The sequence below is a fragment of the Ahaetulla prasina genome, chromosome 1 (assembly GCF_028640845.1).
Source record: "Ahaetulla prasina isolate Xishuangbanna chromosome 1, ASM2864084v1, whole genome shotgun sequence".
Lineage (NCBI taxonomy): Eukaryota > Metazoa > Chordata > Lepidosauria > Squamata > Colubridae > Ahaetulla > Ahaetulla prasina.
The window spans coordinates 20,884,342-20,910,267 of record NC_080539.1 but is presented as its reverse complement, the minus strand read 5'-3'; the positions used below and the strand labels follow the sequence as shown (position 1 = coordinate 20,910,267).

At 39.3% G+C, this 25,926-nt stretch overlaps 1 protein-coding gene across 3 annotated transcripts in view; it reads right to left on the bottom strand.

The window, feature by feature from the left end:
* The window catches only part of UBE2G1 (ubiquitin conjugating enzyme E2 G1), a 55,820-nt gene that overhangs the window by 5,448 nt on the left and 24,446 nt on the right, over window positions 1-25,926 (bottom strand). For all 3 annotated transcript variants that reach the window (XR_009152840.1, XM_058164348.1, XM_058164349.1), the window contains exons 2-4: window positions 11,111-11,213; window positions 2,175-2,272; window positions 995-1,173 (exon numbers count right to left, since the gene is read on the bottom strand). Coding sequence is in view for 2 of the 3 variants with exons in the window: in XM_058164348.1 (XP_058020331.1) it covers window positions 995-1,173; window positions 2,175-2,272; window positions 11,111-11,213 (380 nt within the window). In the remaining variant the exon portion in view is untranslated. The remainder of the gene's footprint in view (window positions 1-994; window positions 1,174-2,174; window positions 2,273-11,110; window positions 11,214-25,926) is intronic.

The following is a 25,926-nucleotide window of genomic DNA, read 5'->3' as shown; positions in this document are numbered from 1 at the left end:
CTGGTCCCTACCGCCCACTAGTGGGTGTTCCAGCTTTCATGGTGGGCGGCAGGGGTTTTGTCCGATACTGAAGCCCTTTCCTTTTTTTTTAATTTAATTGACTTTTAAAAAAAATTTCATAGCATTATTTAAAAACATTTTCATTAGGTTTTCATAAAATTCCCCATGACAATTTAAATTGCTGAAAATATACTATTTGTATCGCCCGTGCATAAGTTTATTCACGTAAGTGAAACTAAATGGCGCTATAGTGCGACCGCAAACAAAAGAGCCTCATCCCAGAATAGCTCGCGCATCTCCCCCCCCACACCACCCAGCTGTAATAGACAAGCACAGCTGGTAGCCGGCGCCTCCTCCAACCCAACCCACGATGCGCGAGAGGCATGCGCAGACAATACACGCCGCATTACTGTGGAACCGGTGGGTGGTTAGAAAATTTTACTACTAACAGAGATACAAAAGTGGGCGGTAGATATAAAAAGGTTGACTACCCCTGTTCTATGGGATCCACAGATCTAATGGCAGAAGCAATTTTTAAGGGCCTTTTAGAAGGCTAATAGAGTTGAGGGCTGATCTCCCTTCAGGAGGAATAATATTCCAGAGGGTGGGTTCCACGGCAGAAAAGGGTCTCTTCTCAGACCCCGCCAAACAATGCTCTTTAGCCAACAGGACCCACAACATGCCTGTCCTGCTGGACATGATTGAATGGGTAGATGTTAAACAGGGAGAGGTGATCCCTCAGAGAATCTGGCACCAAATAATATGGGTCCTTAAAAGGTCAAAATCTTTAAAAGATCCCATGGAACCCATCAAGTGGTTTGCTGCCACCCAAAGTCAGAAGATTAACACTATTAAACACACTTGTTTTTAAGCTCAAGCCCTGTTTCTCTTAAGAAAATATTTATTACAGAAAAAATCTGTTAGTCAAGGACTCAGACTAATTCCTAATTTCTTTTAGCAATGGTAGGAACATTTTTATTTACAAGAGTCATACCGCTGCATCAACATTAGCAGGAGAATCGCCGTTGGGATCTGCCAGCATAGAGATTACACTAATCATTATGGTTTCCACTGTATGAATGGGAAGCCAGCGCTCCTCAGGTTTCTCATAGCCATACTTGTCTTCACCAGGTTCATGAAGGATAGAAATACAGACATCACCATTTTTGTCAACTGCAAAGAAAGGAGGAGATGATCACTCAGAGACATAGTGTAGCAGCAAAGGTATTTCAGATAACAGATCAGCAATGAGTCAATTCTCAGTCATGATCCTCAATCCATCATGCTATTATTATGGAGTGTCACAGGGTAACAGTTCTTTTTTTTTTTTTTTTTTGAATTGAAGGTGTGTTGTTTTGCAAGGGTGGCAATTGACAGAAAAACGTAACAGTGAAGGCCTTTATGCTTTTTACGATGATGTATGATACAATGATATACAGCAGGCATTATACAACAGGTATATACAACACAATACCCAATGTCATGTTTACCCCTTAAGACTTTCCTCCTCTATCTCTTTTGCCTCTCCCCCTTTCTCTCCCTCTTTATCTCTCATGTATGGGTTTGACAAGAGAGAGCTAAAATTTGTTATAACATGCTCAGGTGATATTACTGTACCTGGAGATGGGTACCCCCCCCCCGAGTTCTAGTCCTCAGTGTTTATATATAGCAGGCAGGAACAATGGATCTGGTGGCCCTCAACACAGCTAGTTCAGCACAGCAGCCACCATATGCCCATGGAGTAAGTTATTTTAATACTGTAATACAATTTCTAAGGTCACAAGTCTTAACTTCAACAGACTGCGTACAGTGTAATACAGTAAATCAGTGTACTGGGCTTGACATTTCAAAAATTCACTTTAAATTTCTATGAAATCCCCTTTTCTCTAGCACCACAATGACAGCACTAAGATGGATTTCATAATTTTCAAGGGATCATTCTAGGAGAATTGCGAACATTAAGGAGAAAACAGTGTAGAAAAGCTACCCAATTTCTTTTACAGTCTTCATTTCGGGAAAACATATCTGGTCCATTCTGATTTCAGTGACGAAATTCTTCTGGACCAAATATGACATTCCTTTCTAGTAATTTCCCACAGTGATTCCTAATGTAGTTCACATTCATTCCACATATAACACAGAAAAACAACATTTTATAAGACATAATATCTTACCATTTGGATGCCATATTTCTGTGATAAATTTCATTTTTGGCGGCCTGAGAGGATAGTCTTTTGGGAAAGTAAGATGAGCCTTGAAGACACCGCCTTCACTGAAGAAATTAAGAATATTTTCAGTAATTGATTTTTTTAAAATGGCAAAGCTTTAAGTTATTTGTTGGCTTGAAAACAGTTGCTATACCATCCAAAAGACCGATTAAACATATGTTTTTAATCCTTTAAATTGCTGCCTATACATTCAATACTTCCTCAGTGGGAATTAATACTGAAATTTCATAAGCCAGAACTGTGAAGTATTTACTATAATCTAAATTCATTATTTCATAATTAAACCACTCTGCTCTGTACTGTAAACGTTCACTGATTTTAAATGGAATTTATATTAAAGTATAAATGATAAAAGATTCTGATCTTTAATCCACTATTCTCAAACCAAATTTATGTAGCATTTCTTATTAACAGTATGTATCACCAAAATTATATGTACAAAGAACGCAGATTCTTGCATATCATAAAAACATATGCCATACCATATTTTGCAGGGTATAAGACACACCTTTTTACCTCCAAAAAGACGGTGAAAATCTGAGTGCATCTTATAGTCCAAATATAGCCACACCCACCCACCAGCCCCCACCCTTTGGAGGTTGTTTGCTTCCATACATTGCATTTCCCGGTGGTTTCAGGTGGCGTGAATCCTCACATTGCCAAAAGTGAGCATCGCATTTTCAGTCTCCGCACGCTGGGAGATGGGCAACAAAAATGGTTAGAGTGCTGCTTGGAACTGGCCAAAAACCACCGCCACCATGTTTTCATGGGGGTGTGCGGCGCTGCGAAAACGCGATACATGGAGGCAATGCTCTTGCGCTTCTGCATGAGAGGTGTAAGGTAAGATGGCTCACCGCCTGGCCTGCCCCTTCTCCAGACGACCCAGGCTGAGGGCAGTCAGATTCTGCTCCTGGTCTGGGAGACAGATCTGGCCACGAGGGAAGAGAAAGTGAGACTGAGGAAAAGGAGGAGGAGGGGGTGTGGCTTTTGCAAATTGCTTCAAGGAATTGGGGAGGAAAACACCAGAAAACGCAATGCATGGAGGCAATGCTCTTTTTACTCCCCAATTTCCACAGTCTCACTTTCTCTTTCCTTGTGGCCAGATCCATCTCCCGGGCCAGGAGCAGAAGCCGACTCCCCCCAGCCTGGGTCATCTGGAGAAGGGGCAGGCCAGGCGGCGAGCACCTTGCCTTACGCCTCTCACGCAGAAGCGCCCGCCTCGCAAGAGCATCGTCTTTTCTGGCGTTTTCCTCCCTGATTCTCCGATGCAATTTGCAGAGCTGTGCGCCCTCCTCCTCCTTGGTGGCTAAAGGAGAAGAAGAAAACTCTGCGCACGTTGAACGACACACACTCCTATTGCTGGAAGAAGGTTGAAGTTGGTTCCCCCATCCCTTGCTCTCCTAAACTGAAATGCACTGCTTTTCTGACTTGTTGATAAATGATCCTGGGAGAAAGCAGCAATGGCCATGGATCCGTTTTGGGTGGTCAAAACGCCAAGCGGCTGTGGGGAGCTGAGACATTTCTCCTTCACGCAGCCCCCCCCCCCAGCTCCTTAGTGCAGTTCCGTTTAAGAGGGGGGGGGAACCAATTTCAACTGCAGATGGAGCCCTTCTGGGCACGAAGACCATTTGGGAGGAGAAGGTGGCTGAGGAGGGAGGAGTGTAGGTGCAAGGGAAGGCACAAGGACGGTGGGGGGGAGGACTGCAGGAGAAGCAGCCCTTCTCCCCTTCTTCCAGCAACAGGAGTGTGTGTGTTCTCAACGTGCCCAGAGTTTTCTTCTTCCCCTTTTGCCACTAAGAGCTCCGAGTTCTTCCAGGATCTGCCTGGAAGCAGCTCCAGCAGTTCTGATGGCTGCCTTCACAACTTGTGCAGGACTGAAGATCCCCACTCCCTACAGCAGTAGACTTCTCCTTAACCTCCTGAGATTCCTGCCCCCATGGTTGCTGTGTGGCATAGGGTGAGGGTGGTCGGTGCAAACCACCTGCAGGCTTCGGGTGTACTGAGTGGGCTTGCATCTTCAAGGAACTGGTGGCTTGCTGGGCACTGTGCAGGAGTTATAAGGCAAGGCACTGCTACCTAAAAACTGTTACTGTGATCTCTGCTGCCTGAAACCGCCCAAAAAGTGATGCTCTTTCTTTGCCTTCGTACACCCCATTTTTGGAATCGGGAAGGCAATGGAGATCTCCAGGCAGCGGAGATCGCATCAACAGTGTTTTTGGGTGGCAGTGCCTTGCCTTATGCCCCCTGCGCAGCGCCTGCTTTGCCAACCAAGTCCCAACCTCCAAGCTTCCCCGGGCCACTTCCGGAATCAGGCTCCGACCAAGGCAGCAAAGGCACAGGGGGCTTGCCGGGAAGCCTGACACCGTGTTTATGAGATGGCAGCATCTAGGAGGATTCAAGTGCTGCATCTCTATGGGGCCTTGCTGCGAGAAAGCCAGGCTTTCAACGCCTACGGCTATTGGTAGGAAGATGGGGGCGTCTCGAGAGTGGAGCCTTCGCTGCCAAGTCCCCCTTCTGCCCTCATGAAAATCATCCCCCACCCCCTCCAGTTAAATAGAGTGATAGGATTTGTTTTAAACTGATAAAAAGATCTGTGCTACTCGTTATCAAAATCTGAATGGAAGTGAGGACGCTGCTGATCCTGATGCTGGTAGGCAGAGGCAGAATTCTTTTTTTCTTGTTTTCCTCCTCCAAAATTAAGGTGTGTCTTATACTCCAAAAAATATGGTAGTTTAAATTGTTAACTTCCTTTTTTGCTTTCCATCTCATTTTCTTGGCAAAGACATAAACTAAATTGCTAGTCTAACCAAGGAATAAGGAACCACAGCTAACATGAAGATTAAAAACCCATGAAAAATGTCAATGGCCCAATAGTCCACCAACAAATTAAAAACAGTAGATTGTTTAACTTGCAACTTTGGGCAGTCATTTCTGAATTTGCATATGCGTTTTTGAGCATATGCAGAAACACATTTAGTATGATATAAAGCACAACTTAAGCATCAAAATTCAATTACCAAAATTCTTAGCAATGGCCATATTCGATCAGAATTGTATGCGTGTGTGTGAAATTCAAATAACTGAAGGGCACCCAAGTTGGGGAAAGCTATTCTACAACCAAAATGTTTGCTATTAAAAAATATATATCATAACCCCCCCACCAATGTTTTTGTTAAGGGAGCATCTCTCCAGACTCAAAGGAAAGGAAAATAGTAGTTTGTGTGAATGCCCAGATAAACATTTGAAGAATGAAAATCATGAGCAGTTTGTCATTCTTCTTCATGGTCATTAAGTATCACACAAGGGTGAACAGGAAGCCCATTTACTGTAAGAAAGGAAATCCTATACAGTGAATGGAATGATAATGCCTCCCTTAAAATCGTATGAGCTTTGGCTTAAATCTAGGCAGCTGTTACACACATATGGCGAAGGCTGCAATCAGGCAGATAGACAACAGAGGCCAGAGAGAAACACCCATTTTTAAAAAAACAGATACCATCCTGGTCCAGGTTGACTGGTAGCTCACTCAAGGGGGAAGTACCAACAAATATGTACTATATCTCAGTATAAATGATAACATCACAAATAAATCTCTAGACATGGACTGAAGCGCTACAGTATAGATCACAAACAAATAAGCACTGTGTCTTTTGAAAGACAGCTGTGTGCTAATGTAGAACACTAAACAAACCCACATAATTAAAAAATTAAACACGCTTATACATCAACCGCCTGCCTGGATAAAAATATTTTGACTGTCAGGAAGAATACAGAAAAAGAGCAGGTAGGCTTTCTTTCTTGGTGGCGGTATTCCAACCTTTGGTATACTTTGGTTCAGAAAAGGTTCTCTTGTCACTTTCCCATCAAATGTATTTCCAAAAGTATTGGCCTCAGAACAGATCTACAAGGTTTATAAAACCGAGACAACCATGCAAGGAAAAATACGCTTGGGATCTTTTTGTCTTCTATCTAAATTCCCAGAGCTATAGCTTAGTACAAGTAGAGGAATTATCTTCCAGAGATCTCTACTTCTACCAAACTTTTTCTTACAGTGATATAATGAAATCCAGATATGGTCCCAAACAAAGGAAAGGTGAATAAAGATGTGTATGTTAAGTCTGAACTTGTGGATAAGGATTAAAAGCAAGACTTAAATATTTGAAGAACATTTCCAGTGTGGCCTACAGCAATACAGATTAAATAAACGAAAAGCTTCCCTGCACTTGGAATAAAAGAATTAGTGGGGTTTCTACGGTGCAGTCTAGGAAACATTTGTTGCATAAAAGATGTTGTAGGGCCACCTGCATTTGTACTCTCGTCATCTGTTAAATGAAACTACAAACTTACTGGCAGAGTGCCTAAGATAGCATTTGGTATGTAGGGGGGTATTAAATGAATAAGTATTATGACAAATGCCTGAACTTGTTCTTGTCAAGTAGTAATTTTAACAAGACATGCAGTTTCAGAAAGTAATATTATCATTATCAGACATTTTCCCATCAGATCCTACCATCTGTACTCCTGTTATTTATCACAATTAATATGTAATCATATAGACAAAAGATTAAGCTGTCATTTCCTGTTTTGGAAATGGTCATAAAATGGATAATCTTTGTTACTGAAACCACATTTAGACATCCAGATCTCAACTTTTGAAGCCTAGGATGGCACCAAGAGCATGCTAAATAAATTAAATGATGAAAATTAGAAAAAGAAAAAAATAACATATATAAAATCCTAGGTTGGCAAAGTTCATTTTGGCTGCTATCCTGCTTATATGAATATTTGCATTATCTTTATGCTTTACTTTTATGTAATTCAGACTCAGCTTCTGCTCAACATTTAAGCTGCTGAACCATTATTAATTTATAGTTAAGGCGTCCACTGAAATTATGAGCGGAGTGTCTGTGAATAGATTTTTTAAAAAAGGTATTCCTGTATTTATGCCTTACACTATAATGTAACAGATAACAGATGCTGTGAAGACTGAGCAGAGAGCCTTACTTGGAGTTTAGTTAAAAGTATGTCTTGTGTATGGGATTTGCTTCTTAAAGTTTTTAAAATTAATTTTAAAGTGCATGGTTTAGCTTAAGAGATTTAATTGTTTTATAGCTTGAACTTTGTGCAACATCTTCATCATATTTGTCTCTGTGCTTGATCTTTTACTCCTTTCAAATCTTTTAGGGGACGCCTATTATCTGGACACTTTTGCTCATAATTAGTATTCACAGATCCTACAATCCATTATTTAATTACCTGGTGGGGAGAAACATGATGGCTTATTTAGGAGTATATGTATATCAGGTGCAGAGAACAGCATTTATAGCCAGAACCATATTATTAGTAATTATATAACATTCACTAAACAGAATGTACCTTATTTTCAGAAAAAGGTGGACAGGAGTTACAGTATATGAACCATTTTTGAAGTATTTTTATTTTGTAGAAATATATTCTTATGTGATTGTGGATGATGCAGCAATAGCTATAAGTATGAGGTCTGGTCTAACGACCACTCATACAGTGCAGTTGTAAGTTCGAATGGTCACTGAATGAGAACTAATTGTAAGAATTATAACATATTTTTAAAATTATACAGAATACAGAATAACAGGGTTGGAAGGGATCTTGAAGGTCTTCTAGTCCAACCCCCTGCTTAGGCAGGAAACCCTACGCAACTTCAGACAAATGGTTGTCCAATCTCTTCTTAAAAACTGTCAGTGTTGGAGCATTTACAACTTCTGAAGGCAAGTTGTTCCATTGATTAATTATTCTAACTGTCAGGAAATTTCTCTTTAGTTCTAAGTTACTTCTCTCCTGGATTAGTTTCCACCCATTGGAAACTTCTTGTCCTACCTTCAGGTGCTTTGGAGAATAGCCTGACTCCCTCTTCTTTGTGGTAGCCCCTGAGATATTGGAACACTACTATCATGTCTCCTCTAGTCCTTCTTTTCATTAAACTAGACATACCCCAATTTCTGCAACTGTTCTTCATGTTTTAGCCTCCAGTCCCCTAATCATTTTGTTGCTCTTCTCTGCACTCTTTCAAGAGTCTCAAGCCGACCAAACCTGGATGCAGTATTCCAAGTGTGGCTTTACCAAGGCATTTTAAAGTGGTATTAACACTTGACGTGATCATGATTCTGTCCCTCTGTTTATGCAGCCTAGAACTATGTTGGCTTTATTGACAGCTGTTGCACGCTGCTGGCTGATATTCAAATGGTTGTCCAGTAGGACTCCAAGATCTTTTTATTTTGAATATCGAAACCACACAAAGCATTGCTTCTGAAATTTTTCTATTCTTTGACCAGCAAACCATAGAAGTTGCTACTACAGGTAGTCCTTGCTTACTGACCACTTGTTCAGCGACCATTCAAAGTTATGACAGCACTGAAAAACAAGGCTTATGACTAGTCCTCAAAGTTGCTGAAATTATGTCATTGTGATATGGGTGCTCAGCAACTGGCATGCATTTATGACAGTTGCCTCACCCTGCCTTCCTGTGATCAGAATCACCATTTACAACCTCATAACCAGATTCCAACAAGGTCAATGGGGAAGCAGACAGGAAGTCGAAAGTCATAGTCATGTGTTGTTGCACTTAACAATCATGCTGCTTAGCAATGAAGTTGCCAGTCCCTACTGTGGTTGGTAAATTAGTTCTACTTGTATGTTAGAAAGTAAGATGCTGCCTAAGAGAGTGTGTGTGTGTGTGTGTGTGTGTGTGTGTGTGTGTGTGTGTGTGTGTGTACATGTTTCTGTTCTTCTCTAATGTTATGCCTATCTGTGTTTTAGGTATATATATGCATTGAGAAGCACAGGGTTGGCTATATGCTTTACTCTGGGCCGTATGACCAGAAGGGGAAAGGAAGGTGGCTTAGAGTGGAATAGTCAGCAATATTCAACTGTCTTCCCCATATGGATACACTGGGCTTTTATAGTGAATTTTTTTTTCTATATAGCTCATTTTCCAATTCATTTTTTCTTTTATCAGCTTATCCCCACACACCAAACTTGCTCCCTTATTTTTCAGTTTCTGGAGAGTTATCCTGCTTACAGCCACAGTCCCAAGCAACTTTCCACAATTTCTTTCCAACATTCCATTGAATTTGAAACAAATATTTCTCAAATGTGTAAGAAATGTTACATTTCATATGCAATTTTGTTTCAGCATGTGGATCTCATTAGGTTTCAGAGAGAAGGGAGCTGACTAATGGCTTAGCCAAGGTTAGCTTCGATTTGCATAATATAATTCTACATGTATACATAGCCATTATATCCACTTACAAGGGATAAAGCAATATTATGCAAACCACTGAAAGGAATAAAACCAGACCATACGTGAGGTAAGCAAAAGAAAAGAAAATGTAAGTAAACATGATTTACTTCAAAACTATTCACTCTTTTTTTGTATTGGCTTCTAGCAACTGCCTAGACAGGTCCCTGCTGTTTTCTTGCCAATATTTTTGAAAGCTGTTTGCTATTGCCTCCTTCTTAGGGCTGAGAAAGAGTGACTGGCACAAGCCTAAGTTTGGATTACAACTCATGGTCTCCAGCATGGGGCCTTAACCATTATACCAAACTGGCTTCATTCAATGTATTTATATTCTTCCTTTAATCCTTATAAAACTACCATATTCATACACAGCATATTTGGTCTTTGGTTGTTTAACCTTTTTACAACTTTTTTTTTTGAGAATTTCATCAGCTCCATCTAACTAAAATTTTATTGATTTTCTCCTTCTGTTCAGTCTACAGGACACCCTCGAGTTATGACCGTGCATTCAGTAACAGTGCTAAATGAAGGAACTTGCGAATGGTTCTCAAAGTTCTGGATGCTGCAAGGCCCCCCGTAGTCATGTGAATAGAATTTGAATGCTTGGCAAATAGCTCATACATATGACCAGCTGAAAATGTGCTGCAGTCACGTGATCACCATTTGTGATCTTTCATGATGGTTTCCCATAAACATGGTTAATGGGGAAGCTGGCAGGAAAGGTTGCAAGTCACTTGGTAAGTCTTCCCCACTCATGGCTTTTCTTTCCTTGCATGAACTATGCCTTCCTTTCTTCTTTGCTCACATGCGCTCTATGCCTCCTTTCGTTAATCTCCCTGTGCTTGCACACATGCATACAACCCTCATGGGCCCTGAATTTTGGCTACATTTTGTGAGTTAACCCATTTTAGCTACCTTGGGTGAAAAAATTTGCCCTCTGATGCACCTGTTTCACCCAGTTAAAGGTTACAGATACAACAGTTTTAGAAGTAGTAGATGTCTAGTAGTAGATGTCCCATTATATCACACATTCTAACATTTCCTGAATATTATTCAGGTTTTCAGCCAACAACAGCATTCATGTCCCAAATTGACACACCACAAACATTCCTGATACATTTATCCACAACTACATTAAATGATCAAGAAACTATTACACATCCTTGCCTTATTCCCTCCTCCAAGATGTACTTATGTTAAGCGTTCTATTTATTCACATGCATTCTTTATTTCTATCATACACAGGTTATTGCATTCAGTAACAAACTTTTATATTCATCCACAGCATTCCTATTCCCTTGATAACACCTCTCCTAGATCAGCAAACATACAATAACTTTCTCACATATATTATCATAAAATGCTACTCTGTGCAAGTTAGGAATTCCAATTTAGAGATTATCTTGCAAGCCAATATTCTGTTCCCCTAAGAGGTATGCAGAGAGCACTGACACACTTAAGTTGCATATGCAAGTCTTATATTAAATCTTAAAATGAGACCAAAAGCTATGGTATCAGTTTCAGCAAAATCAAAGCCTGAAGCTGATTTACAAGAAATTAAATGCGAACATCACAAGCTATTAGCTGTGTTATTAGAAATACTTACTAGAGTGTATCTGGAGGCCCAATAATAAGAACTTCCCATCGATAAAGATCATTGTCATCTATTAAACCTGCTGAGAAGCCTTCCACTGGGTTTTTGTTGAGCTCTGTTGAAACAAAAATTGTTATAACTCATATTCATGCTTCATTAATGACATGCATACAAAAGAATTTTCAGAATATTTCAAAATACTCCTTTTTGCTACCACATTCTCAAGATTCTTTTATTGATTTTCTAAGAACTCACAAATGACAAAAAAGTAACTAAAGGAAATTCTAATCAGCTACCTGACTTTCTCCCTGCAAGTTACTGTATGGTTTTTTGGTTTGCTATCTTTTATAATGCATTTTAATACTATTTAATAGCCCTAGTAGTACTCATCAAATTCCATCTGCCCTTTAAAGAGCAAGCTATTGTTAAAAAGAATAAACACTAACATTTAATTTTAAAATGCATTCATACAGATCCTTCAAATCACTCCAACATTAAGGATTTTACTTGGAGCCAAGAAAAAGCTTTAAATGAACTGGAAATCTGAAGAATACCTGTTCCATAAGATTTTATACAATAAGAGAATTTTGAAACAGCCTTCTTCATTGTGCTTAGGTAAAAACTACTGAGGAATGATAACTTCTATGGGAGTACCTAGCAATGATAAACTTCCTAATGAATTGTTCATCTGGCACCAAAAAAAAGATACTTTCTCCTCTTGCATCAGTGTTACTGATGAGTTGCAAACTAGTCATAAAGTGATTGACAAAATACTTATCACCATGTTCATGAATTCCTGAATTATTAAAGATTCCGCCCCTAACATATTACTGACTCCAGAGTTAACAGTCAGGGGGAACTGGGTGCCTGATTCACAGTGGGGGTAGTGCTAGGACAACTTGCCATGGCCAACTCATCTCAGGACAACTCACTATGGGACAATTCAATGTATTAATCAGGTACTTTTATTACTAACAACCATTTTTCATTGAAATTATTGTAACTCTTTTATTTCTGGATTGAATTTCTTTGTTTTATTATTATTGGCCATGGCTCCACTGAAATTAATTTAACTTTTAGATTTGTTAAATTGTTCCATAGCGAGTTGGTGATGAGTTGTCCCATTCCACACAGTGAGATCTAGGAACTGAGGCAGTGAACCTGCTGGGCAGTTTGACAGGCAGTATATTAACAGTATTTTAGCTTGTTTCTACAACCCACCATTAGAAATTGTAGAAACAGTAGAAGCAGGAGCTTCCTCAATAATGCTCACTGGCTTCAAAATGGTGAGTAAAACCCCAGAGTTTTTAATACATTATATACATTGCAAGCACATAAGAGATCAGTTTTAATTCCTCAGATGAACCTGCTCTTTTGAAACCATTGACCCTCATTACAGATACTCCTGATTAAAAGGTATCTAGAGGTTACCTAGCCCCTTTTGTTCAGGGCAAGAATCAAGGGGGAAAGGTATTTGCATCTTATTTCATGTAGATCTGAGCCTCTGGTCACAGCAAAATTCTCACAAAGGTTCAGTATTATCCCTCTACTCTGACTCTTTCTCAGGGAGAAAGTCTCCTGCTGTGCAATATCTGAAACCTTAGTAGGCAAATAGAAAATTAGGTGAGAATGGCAGCTGCTCTGCCAAGTCTCAGCCATGCATGCCATATTGGCCCATTCTTTCTTAGGCAAATGTTTTTTACTCTCTAGCAATAATTAAGAATAGCCTGAGGCCAAGACATTGGCATTCAGGGCCTGAGAAAGGGGCAACTGAGCTAGAAGCTCCAACCTGTATTTCTACCTTAACCCCCTTGATGGTTTAGCTGGGTATATATTTTCTAGAATCTAGGCAGTAGCAAGCCTCTGTGGAGAAAAAAGATGGATCCAAGGATTTACATATCAGTCCAGCAATTATATGCCAAACTCTATTTTAAAATAGACTTGTGAGCTAACATGTAACATGATTATTAGAAACCAATACATGTCTATCAAGATAAAATCATACCATACAAGCTTTATAGCAGGGGTGAAATCCAACAGATTCTGGAGAACTGATAGTGGAAATTTTGAGTAATTCGGAGAACCAGCAAATACCACCTCTGGCTGGCCCCAGAGTGGGGTGGGAATGGAGATTTTGCAATATCCTTCCCCAGGAGTGTGGAGGGAATGGGGATTTTGCCGTATCCTTCTCCTGGAGTAGGGTGGGAATGGAGATTTTGCAGTATACATCCTCTGCCACGCCCACCAAGCCACACCATGCCTACCATGCCACACGATGCCCACAGAACCGGTAGTAAAAAAAATTGGATTTCACCACTGCTTTATTGCCTTTTTAAATAGAATCATTTATCTGCATCCTGAGTTCAGTGAAGCATTTAACAAAATTTCTCTTGATCTTGTTGACAAAAGGTTAGAAACTGACAGGTATTAGTCTTCAGCTTACAACCATTTTTTTAATGACTGTTCGAAATTATGGTGCTGCTGAAAAAAGTGGTTTTTCACTAATCCTTATACTTATAACCACTGTAGCATTCCCATGGTCATATGATCAAAATTTGGGTACTTGGCAACTGGCCATGTATTTACAATGGTTACAGTATCTCAGAGTCACATAATTGCCATCTGCCACCTTTCCAGGAAGCTTCTGACAAGCAAAGTAATTTGAGGGGAGCCAGATTCACTTAACAACCATGTTTTGCTTAATGACCACAGCAAAAATGGTTGCAACACTGGGCACAACTCAGTGACTCCGGTTCAAGTTCCAGCTATGGTTTTAAGTTGACATGATACCACTCGCTATATTGTTAAATCAACAACTGATCTGCATTTGTCCATAAAGACCAGAATAAGAATGTATAGAAACTATTATTTTCAAGATGTGAACCAATATTTTGAAAATCCAACTGAAAGCCTCCCAGAATCCCCCCTCCCAAATTTAAACATTCACCCAGCAGCCTACACAACATGCACAGATAGTATGAACATCTTTTTTCTTGACAGTGTTTCATTAGGATTGTGCAAATAGCCTGAACTAAGATTTGCTGGATGGGAGAGTAACAGTTGCATTAAAGGACAAAAGCAAAACAAGGCACTGACGCACACAGATGCCACAGCTATGTTTCAGGTTTGCAAAATTTAGCAGCTATGTAATTGAAGCTGTATATATGCCTAAGTTCTGCCTCTCCTCTAAGGTCAGCAATACCAAAAGCACATTTTAGTCTGCTTAAGGCATTTAAATTCTGAGAAATTGCTTTGCTAAAAAAAAAAAGCCCGCTTAACCTACAGAGGGAGACAACACCCTTGAATTCAGCTTAATCCTTGGCTCTATCCTTGACAGTTTTCTACAAGGAAGCTATAAACTTTGGAGCTTAGAATCATTTGAAATTACCTTATTTTCAAATGGCAGCCATTGTCCCTCAAGAAAAGCTCTTAAACTAAGCAAAATATCTATTTCAATTACTGCAACTGAAATTCCAATATAAAATATTTTATATCTCAAGATTTTGCTTCTGCATGGTCTCAGATTGTCTTCCTTTAAAAAAACACACCAACAAATGGCAGCAGTATATAAATGTTTAAAATATAGAGATTTCAGAAAATGCAAGTGATTATTCTAATAGCACTTACATTTGCTATCAAGGAAGCACTGCTATTAATTAAGAACAAAACAAAATAATTTTGACTGTGCACAAACTGGCTATCTACTCACAACAGGTAGGCAATTATAATGAATGTTTTAATCAATCTGCGATGGGAAACAAAAAGGTTATTTTATTACATAAACAAATAAATAGTGTTTGGGTTACATCTGTAATTTAGCAACATGCCATGCAAGCAGTGTGGCCTTTGTTGATTTTAACCATGATCAAGCTGTCGATATAAATCCAAGTCAGTCGAAGTAATATAGTCAATGAAAGTGACTAAGCAGGGAAAATCTTATGGTTAAAGGAGCAGCAATGCATGGTATCTCAACTTTTTAACTTGCTGTGGCAGCTGTAACCTTCCATTTCATATAAATGCTTTTGCTAGTACATTGTGAATGCTAAAGAAAGAAACACTGTTCCAGCTACCAACCACTATCGAATGGACATGTTTGAACAGAAGTAAATTTCTCATTAGCCAACTTTCTGCAAAGAACATTCCAAAAAAACAGAACAAACCTAGGATAAATAGATATTGTTTAATGAAGCCCAAAAGACACAAATGACAACTTGCTGAAAGAAAAAAGTGCTAAAAAATGTATTTTATTTATCAAAGTTCTATACCACCTATGGCATTAATGTGTTTATGGGCAGTTTAAAGATAAATCAGTAAAATGATATAAAATATATAGTTAAAAACAAGTTAAAAACCAGATTAAAATGAAATTAAAAGGAACAATTGCAAAGTTAACAAGGCAGAGGGAGAGGAAAACTTGTCAAAACCAGAAATGTCTTCCAGTTACATTTCAACCACTACACTCCAGGGTTAATACTTCAAAGACTACCTGCAGACCAGCTATATTGCTTTGAACTGACAGCTAATTGTCCAGAATACCTAAATGTAAAATAATTCTAAAATCTTATCCAATTTTATTTAGTAATATAACATTTATTTATTACATTTTATTTATTTATTTTACTAAATTTTATTTAGTAATATAACAATATAATTAAATGGAGAAATATTTACAGTATTTGTCACCTTTGTTTCATATGTTGGTATTTGTGTATTTATTTTGCAACAGCAAAATATCAAATAATAGCTGAGTCGTTCCTCCCCGAAGCCAACTTAAAGCTATCTACTATTTATGTTTAAGATTCTGTTCAAAATTCTGGCTCCTAAAGAAGCGTATGTCATTTGTTTAAGGAGCACAGGGAATAAATTTTCAGTCACTAATGGATCAACAGGAAAAAAAAAAGTGTGTGTGTGTGTGTGTGTGTGAGATTATGATGATCCTTTCACAGATCCTAAAGCACTGCTACACAAAGAAAAGAAGCATTCTGCAAAGAATGCTCCCCCCAGCCTTTTGGGCACCAGGGACCAGTTCCATGGAGAGTGTTTTTTCCATGGACCGGAGGGAGCAAAGTTTCACGTGCTGCCTGCATCCCATGGATGGGCCTTCACTTGTTTGCGCGGCCCTGTTTCTGGAATGCAAATTCTGCGGTGCAAATCCATGGACTGGGGCTTGGGGACCTCTGATATAAATAATACAAATGTTAGAAACAACTAAACAATTAAAAGCCATACAATTCAATTCTTGGGAGAGCACATACATTCAAGAACAGTACAACCATGTTATAACCTCCACAACATTATCTGATCCACAAATTAGATGGCAAAACCAGGTCTTCAGATCCTTCTGGAAGGCCATTAAAGTGGGGGCCAGCATGGCCTTGGGGAAAATCCATAGGGTGGGTGCAGCAGTAGCAAAGGCCCTTTCCTGTGTCCCTAGTGGATGGAACAGGTTTCTTCTGCTGGACCATTTGAGACTGGTGGATGACTCTGGGGACTGGCAGTCCCTCAAATAACCTGGCCACCCCATGTCATGTAGGGCTTTACAGGTTATCACTAGCAACTTAAATTGGACCCAGAAGCAACTTGATTAGTGCAGCTCATAGAGTGGGGGTGCAATATCTGCGGGTGTGCACATGAATATGTATGTAATAAGTGCCACACAACTGTTCACACTGCTGCATTTTATACCAAGTGAAGCTTTTGAATATTCTTCAAGGGCAGCCCCATGTAGAGTCCAAATATTCTTCAAGGGCAGTCCCATTTAGAATACATGAAAGTAATCCATTCTGGAGGTAATCAAGTTAGAGACTTGATTGACACTTTAAAGTTTGTTATCCAAATTGTTGCAGGATTAGTTCTACCTAGCCCGGTTGTTTGTTCTGGTAAAAACAATGAAGTATTTTGTGGCACTTCCACTGCTAGTTTGATCAAAGTTTTCACAACATATAATATGAATGGTCATAAATCAAATAAGTTTGAATCAAACAGTAGTTATAATCCAAATATACTTGAAGAAAACAAATTTAGAAAAGAGTTGCCTAATATTACATCTGAATTCTGAACCCAACCCAGGATTTAAGGCAAAAATCTTTCCCAATCCTTATGCCAAGGATTAAACAGAATCAGATAGAAACACAGATTCAGACTATAGTTATTTTGCTAAGAGTAAATAGATATTTTTAATATAATTTTAGTGTTTTTTGGATTGTTTAGTTTGTATATTATTTATATGTTTTTGTTTAAATTCAAACAAAATGTGATTTCCAACTTTCTTCAGTACAGATAAAATATATAATAAAATATTGACTCTAAATTAGAAGTATTTTATTATATATTTTATCTGTACTAAAGAAACTTGGAAATCATTTTTATATCCTTCCCCCTTTTTTTCTTGTCAATTTTTAACTTTTTCCTCCTTAGATCTTTTTAATATTTTTAATTTTGTATTTTAGCTTTCTTTGAAACTTAATAATTATTTTTTTAAAAAAACTATAATGTTTTGCGTAAAAAATTGCTGCTGAACATACCCACACTTCCCATGAATTTAGGAGATCAGATTCAGCTAATCTAATCATCTCAACAAACTGATCTTAAACACTTCAGTACGAAAAATCCAGAAAAATTACTGGGATGACTTTTCTGTATCAAACAGAAACTGTGCTTGTAAAGGTAGGGTAATTCCCAAGCTGTCATGGATTATGTACTGTAGATCTCCTGTCCCCAGAAGCAACAGCAATGTCATTGCAAGTATGAAAGAGCAGCGTGGATATATTGGTTTAATCATGTACGTGTTCCTACAGGCAACCTATTAGGAGATCCTTCTAAATCACTGCTGTGGATTGGAACCTTTGAAGTATTTTAACTTCAAAGGTTACTACAGGACTTCTTTAGTACTTTATAATGGCTTGTGTATTTTATATATGCACAGTAACCACATACTAAGTAGCATATGGAAGTATCCATGTTTTTTCTCATTCTACTTATTAAACCAACAGTACTTTTGTTTAGAAATCCCAAAACTGATCTATTCTAGAGTCATAACTCATCAGACTAACTGAAAGGATTGTGGGAGGAAGGAAACTCATTTGATAGTAAAATTATTTAGCTAGCAAAATAACTCAACAATTTCAAATATTGTAGCAAATCATCTAAGGCCGTGATGGTGAACCTATGGCATGCGTGCCTGAGGTGGCACACAGAACCATCTTTCCGGGCATGGGAGCTGTCGCCCAACTCACCTGCAGCTATGCATGGGTGCATGCCCCAGATGGTTTCCGGACCTCCGGTGCGCATATATGCAATTCAGGGGACCCAGCTGGTGTTCAGAACTCTCATGCGCATGCATTTACACATGTGCGTAAGAGTACGTGCATGCAGTGCATGCATGTGTAGATGGCATGTGCGTGTGTGCATTGAGTGTGAAAACTGCATGCGCAGATGGTGCGATTGCACACACAATGCACAGGGGAGTCACGTGAAACCTGCACACATGCACAGATGGTGAGGTTGCACAAGCAGCACACAGGGGTGTGCGCAAAAACTGTGTACATGTGCAGATGGTGCAGTTGCGCAAGCAGTGCACAGGGAGGAGACACACATTTGTGCGGATAGCACGTGTGCTCATGAAGTGTGCAACTGTTTGGCACTCGGTGAGGAAAAGATTTGCCACCACTGATCTAAGTGGTTGGGACTAAAGCAATATTTTCCAAAGTTGGGTAAATCACCCAAAATTGTGTAAAAGTGTTTTTTCTCTGGAAAGAGACCCACAAATTCATTACCCAATCACAACAGGGATAGTTAAATAAGAATTTTCTGATAAGCAGTTTTGAATAATGAAGGAAAAAAATTGGGAAGCACTGGACTAAAATCTGGCCCTTGAGCAAAGTGAAAAGAGTATGATGGATGTTAAGCAATTGCTTTTCAAACCAAAAGTGATTTACTTGGCAGGAAGAATAATGCAGGTCAATTAACATATCTACCATACTCACTAACTTAGCTTCTCTTTCCTGTTTGTCAGTAAAGTATAACCAGCCATAGCACTGTAGAATAGCTGCAGCACCTGAGATGGGTCTGCCAAGACTCCATGCTTTCATGCACTTGCAGTTTTATTTTACACTTGACTCAGCAGAGGCCCACTTGTTTATCTTTCTCACAGTTAGCCTTAGCACTGTGTGTCTTTCAGTACTTGCCATTTTTGCCATTTCTATTCCACTATCTTCTAATTTAGATATGAAGACAGCAAGCTGGATTATGTTACCAATGTATGAAACTCTAAAAGGTGCACAGGCCAAGAGCAGCACTTGAAATGTCAGTAATATTGAAAATTAATTTAATTAAAATTTATTATTTCTCTCTAATCAGGAATTCTCCAGTTATTTTCTTTTGTTGTTATTAAACATTAAAAGAACTTTTACAGACTTTTAGAGGAAATGGACTTTGGAGAGCAATTTATTCAAGATACTAGTTCAGTTGATACATCCCAATATGCACATATTTTCAATGATGAACTAACTAATCTGTGAAAGAGGAAAAAATAGGAAATTTGGAGCTTGGGTTTTGACAATTAAATGGGGTATTTTTATAGAAATGGCTAGCAGTTATTACTTGGCATAATTAAAAAATTGATACTATAACTTTATTATGTATCTTATGTACCAGAGGGTAAAAACTGTAAGTCAGCGCTTTTTCTTTTTCCCACTTTCCTCACTTTCAACTTTTGAAAGTCCATATGATTTAGACAAGCCTCTTGTGTAATCTCTCAGAATATATTGGCAGGAATTGACAGACATGTAAATGAGGGCTCCTTGATGCTCTCTGCTAGCACTCATAACAGTACCTAGTTTGGATAATGAAATGTCTGCAAGAAAACAACCAAGCTCAGTCAGTTGAGCTCAGAGACTCACTCCTTTATTGAGACATGTGAATTCCTGTCAATATAGAAAATGGTGAAAATCTGCCACTAAGCTACACTAACAAAATAACAGAGTTGGAAGGGACTCTGGAGATCTTCTAGTCCAATATCCTGTACGAGCAGGAAAACCTATACCATTTCAAACAAATTGTTGTCTAATCTCTTCTTAAAACATCCTGTGTTGGAGCACCCACAACTTCTGGAGGCAAATCATTCCACTGGGTTTATTGTTCTGTCAGGGAATTTCTCCTTAGTTCTTCCTAGGTTGCTTCTCTCCTTGATTAGTTTCCATCCACTGCTTCTTGTCCTGCCTTCAGGTATTTTGGAGAATAGGTTGACTCCCTCTTCTTTGTAGCAACCGCTGAGATATTGCTATCATGTCACCCTATCCTTCTTTTCATTAAACTAGACATACCCAATTCCTGCAACTATTTTTTGAGTGTTTTAGCCTTCAGTCCCCTTAAACTAATGATGTGCAAGGCAAAATATCTTAGTCTACTCTACTCTTCTCACAAAAGTAGAGTAAGGTAAAGGTAAAGGTTTCCCTCGCACATATGTGCTAGTTGTTCCCGACTCTAGGAGGCAGTGCTCATCTCCATTTCAAAGCCAAAGAGCCAGCGCTGTCCGAAGATGTTTCTGTGGTCATGTGGCCAGCATGACTAAATGCCAAAGGTGCACAGAACACTGTTACCTTCCCACCAAAGGTGGTCCCTATTTTTTCTACTTGCATTTTTTATGTGCTTTCGAACTGCTAAGTTGGCAGAAGCTGGGAAAAGTAACGGGAGTTCACCCTGTTATGCAGCACTAGGGATTCAAACATTTGAACTGCCGACCTTTCGATCGACAAGCTCAGCGTCTTAGCCACTGAGCCACTGCTTCCCTAAAGTAGAGTACATATTGACAAAGCCCAAAGAAGATTAGACCTTTTGGAGCACTACCATTAAAGTGTCCTGAGAAACCTTCACAATTATACCGCGAATAGCAAGGTCCAATGCAAAGGTCTCTACTGAACATCTTAACATATAGTCATGCTTTTAGTCACCCACATGGTGACAATTCATAATTAAAAATTCCAACAGCTGATTACATGGAACTTTCCTAAAGAATATAATTGATTGGACTATAGAATATTAATAGTTTATTTCATTTTCCTATCTGCCACTGAAGAATTGAAACATCTTCAATTCCTTGTTGTGTTAATTTTATTCCTGGTTGTATTAACAACAATCTTCTTCATGGATTACCGCCTTGTGGTGAAGGGGCCTGCATAGCTCAATGAAGCTATGAGCTATGCCATGAAGGTCCACCCAAGACGGACAGGTCATAGCAGAGAGCTCTGACAAAACGTGATCCACTGGAGAAGGAAATGGCAACCCACTCCAGTATCTTTCCCATGAAAACCCCATGGACAGTACCAAAAGGAAAAAAAGATATGACACTGGATGATGAGCCCCTCAGGTCGGAAGGTGTCCAATATGGTCCTGGGGAAGAGCAGAGGGTTAGTACTAATAGCGCCAGAAAGAATGAAGCGACTGGGCTAAAGCCAAAAGGGAATCTCAGCTGCGGATGTATCTGGTGGTGAAAGGAAAGTCCGATGATGTAAAGATTATATATTATTATATATAAAGAAACAGAAGGAAACAATAGAATAGGAAGGACCAGAGATCTCTTCAAGTAAATTGGAAATATGAAGGGAATGTTTCATGCAAAGATGTGCATGATAAAGGATCAAAATGGCAAGGACCTAACAGAGGCAGAAGAGATTAAGAAGAGGTGGCAAAATTACACAGAAGAACTATACAAGAATAAGCTTAACGTCCCTGATAACCACGATGTCACTGACCTTGAGCCAGAAAATCCTAGAATGTGAAGTCAAATGGGCCTTAGGAAATCTGACCAACAACAAAGCTAATGGAGGTGACAGTACTCCAGCTGAGCTATTCAAAATCTTAAAAGACGATGCAGTAAAAGTGCTATATTCAATTTGCCAGCAAATTTGGAAAACTCAACAGTGGTCACAAAATTGGAAAAGGTCAGTTTACATTCCAATTCCAAAGAAAGGCAATGCCAAAGAATGTTCAAACTATCACACCATTGCACTCATTTCACATGCTAGTAAGGTTATGCTTAAAATCCTACAAGCTAGGCTCCAGCAGTATGTGGATCGAGAACTACCAGAAGTATAGGCAGGATTTCGAAGAGGCAGAGGAACTAAAGATCAAATTGCCAACATACACTGGATCATGGAGAAAGCTAGGGAATTCCAGAAAAACAACAGAAGGTGACGACAGAGAACGAGGTGGTTGGATGGAGTCACTGAAGCAGTAGACGTGAGCTTAAATGGACTCCAGAGGATGGTAGAGGACAGGAAAGCCTGGAGGAAGTCCATGGGGTCGCGATGGGTCGGACACAACTTCGCAACTAATAACAATTTAACAACAATAAAATCCTTCCTGCTCATCAGAGCCAGTTTGGTCTAGTGGTTTGGTTGGTTAGTGGTTTGGTCTCCAGACAAAACCCCTAGAGACTGAGATTTTAGTTCTGTTTTAGGCATGAAAGCCGGCTGGATGACTTTGGGCCAATCACTCTCACTTGGCCCATGATGTCAGGTTTGGATGACAAGCCTGTCAGCCAATTCCTGTTGTAACCAATGGATCAAAATGTGGGTTGTTCCAAAAACAGTGGACTGTGTTGTGACAGTCATAAAGCAGGTCATAGCAATAACAATAGCACTTAGACTTACCATATTTTTGGAGTATAAGACACACCCTTTTCCCCCCTAAAAGGAGGTGAAAATTTTGGTGTGTCTTATACACTGAATATAGTTCTGCCCACTCATGGCCCCCACCCTATGGCCTCTGCCTCCCAGCAATTTACCTCCTTGCAGCAAGCAGCAAGAAGAAACAGCCCATTTCAGTTTTAGCACAGCCTAATTAGCACAAGTTGATTGTCTGTTGGATAGGCCTCCCATCTCTCAGCTGTTTCAGGCTGCAGGGATTGCCATTGCCTATTGCTGGGCAGGCTTCTGCTGCTTCCTGCAAAGAGGTAAATTGCTGGGAGCAGATTTTTTTTTCTTGTGTTAATCAAGCTATGCTGAAAATGAAAATGAAAATAAAGCAGGCTGTTTGCTGCAACCAGGCAAAATTTCTGGGAGGCAGAGGCAGATTTCTTTTTCTTGTTTTCCTCACCAAAAAAGGTAGTGCGTCTTATAGTCCAGAGCCTCTTATACGCTGAAAAATACGGTATATACCGTTTCACAGTGCCAGTACTCTCTAAGCCAGAGGTGTGAAACTTGTGGTGCCTAGGCCAGATGCGTCACCTGCTGGCTATGCCCACCCCGGTTTAGTGAAGGGAGGAAAATTCGTGATATGTCATGTGATGCTGCAACGCCGTATGACATCCCTGCTCTAAGTGGTTTACAGAGTCATCATATCGTCCCCAACAATCTAGGTCCTCATTTTACAACCTTGGAAGGATGAATCAACCTTGAGCCAGTGAGGATTAAGCTCCTGGCAGCGGGCTGAATTAGCCTGCAATATTGCATTCTAACCACTGCACAACCATGGCTCCTAATCACATGACCAACCCAATTCTACAACTTTTTGTGGTGCCATTAAGCGAATCACCATAGTCATTAAGTGAATCTGTAGCCACAGAAAAAAAGCAAGCAAAAATAGCAGGAATCAATCTATGCATCAACAAAACTACCTGCCTGCTGTGTTTTTTTATATGTCTACCTCAGAAGCCAGATTGGTGAGGAAGACCTGGATTGCCAAAGAGTAAAGGAAACATTTCTCTCCATATTTTGCATGGAAATCAAGCAAGTTGCTGGAGAAGGCATAAATAATCCTTAGGTTCAAAAATCCTGTTATGTTACTAGTTGTCTATTTTTTTTACAACTAGGAATTTGATTTACAGAAAAAAGCAATTTTTTTCAATATTCTGATTCTGAGAAATGAATGTTAATACCTGCATTTTGAATTTGGTACAAATAGTCATCGACTTATGACCACTATTGAGCTCAAAATTTATGTTGCTAAGCAATACAGTTGTTAAGTGAGCTTTGCTCCATTTTATAACCTTTTGTCCCACAGTTGTTATGTGAAACACTGCAGTTGTTAAGTTAGCAACATGGTTGTTAAGTGAATTTGATTTCCCCATTGACTTTGCTTCTCAGAAGGTTTCAAAAAGTAATCACATGACCATTGTAACTTTGAATGGTCACTAAACAAATAACTGTAAGTCGAGGAGTACCTTCATGGAAAGTTCTATTAAATACAAAAATTTATAATTTACCCTGCTGATTGTAAATTTATTTTTTTAATCAGTTTATATAGCCATCCATCTCAATAAGTGATTCCGGAAAGCAAACAGTGTTAAATGTAAAACAACTGGAGGTGAAAATAATTACAATTGATAGCTATAAAAATAAAAATACACAGCAGCTGAGAGAAATACAAGTCATTAATCATTAACACAAACAAGAGATGGGACCCATCACACTTTCAAGGCATGAAGCCCAGGCACAGAATCTTTAGACATTGTGAAAGACCAGTAGAGTCAGGACCAACCTGATCTCTAAAGGGAGAATAGTCCAAAGGGCAGATCCTACAGTAAAAAAGGCTGTATCTGGCCACACCAGATGTAATGGGCTGTGAAACTTAACCTTGAGAAATAGGAAGATGAGTTGCAACCAAGACAACAGTCAGACAAACAAAATGTGAAGGAAGAGAAATGTAATTTAAGAATATGTCTCAGATTTGACCCTCCCTAGTTCTCTTGCAGATAAAGGGATAAGTGGGGAGGTTTATTCAGACTTTGCAAGATTCTGTTATTATAACCCTATAATAAAAGCAATATTAATATTCATAACTTTGACTTCTTAGTTTGAGCTTCTTCGAAGGGCTGACACCAGCTGACATTCTTTAGCTAATGGAACCTGGAGCATGCTCATCCTGTTGGACTGGATCAGACAGGCAGAAACAATTGGGCAGAGGCAGTTCCTTAAGTAACCCAGTTCCAAGTCATGAAGGGCTTTATAGGTGACAGCCAGCACCCTGAATTACACCCAGAAGCACAATGACAATCAATGCAGCACATGAAAAAAATGGTATCACATACCATTTGTGGCCAGCACTATTTATTACTCATGCTGCAGCAATATTCTGCACTAGTTAAGCTTCCAAATGCTCTTCAAGGGCATTCAAGGCAGTGCCATCACATATTCAGAACTAAGGATAGAAGATCTCTGGCACCAGAACATCCAAACTACCCAAAGCCACTCAGTCTTAGGTAAGTTGAGCTGAAGCCTGTTGAGCCCACGTAGGCCCCAAAAATTTCTAGCCATCATGATGGGATGTCCCATAGGCAGTCTGAAGTGGAGGTGTAAATCTGAGCATTATCAGCACACTGGTGATAACTCACCTCAAATTAACAGATGTCCTCACCTAATTTGATAGATATGACTCCGAGTTTAAACAGTGGATTAAGTGCACAAGCCTAAAACATGTGACAAAAAATATACATAAAAGCTTGGTTCATTAGGGTGCGTTCATTGGTACGCACCCTAATCTCCAGAACAACTGACACCGGAAACATTCCACATATTTAAACATTTAAAACCATAGGACTTGCCACAATCAAGCAGAAGACAATACCCTAAGCAAGGAACAACTAAGGGAAAAGCTACACTCCCCTCAATGCTGACAGGGCAAGTTATTTTATACCGGGATCAAGTCCTACACTTGCTAGTACTGATGATCTTATCTAGTTGAGCAGTAAAACATCTGGAAGCTAAGAACCAAAGTGAGAGACCAAGGACTCCACAGTCCAAACCTAAGCTACATATATTCTCTTCCATTGGAAACATTTCAGAATCAAAAATTGCATATTTATATTCTAATTCCAATCATGCAACTAT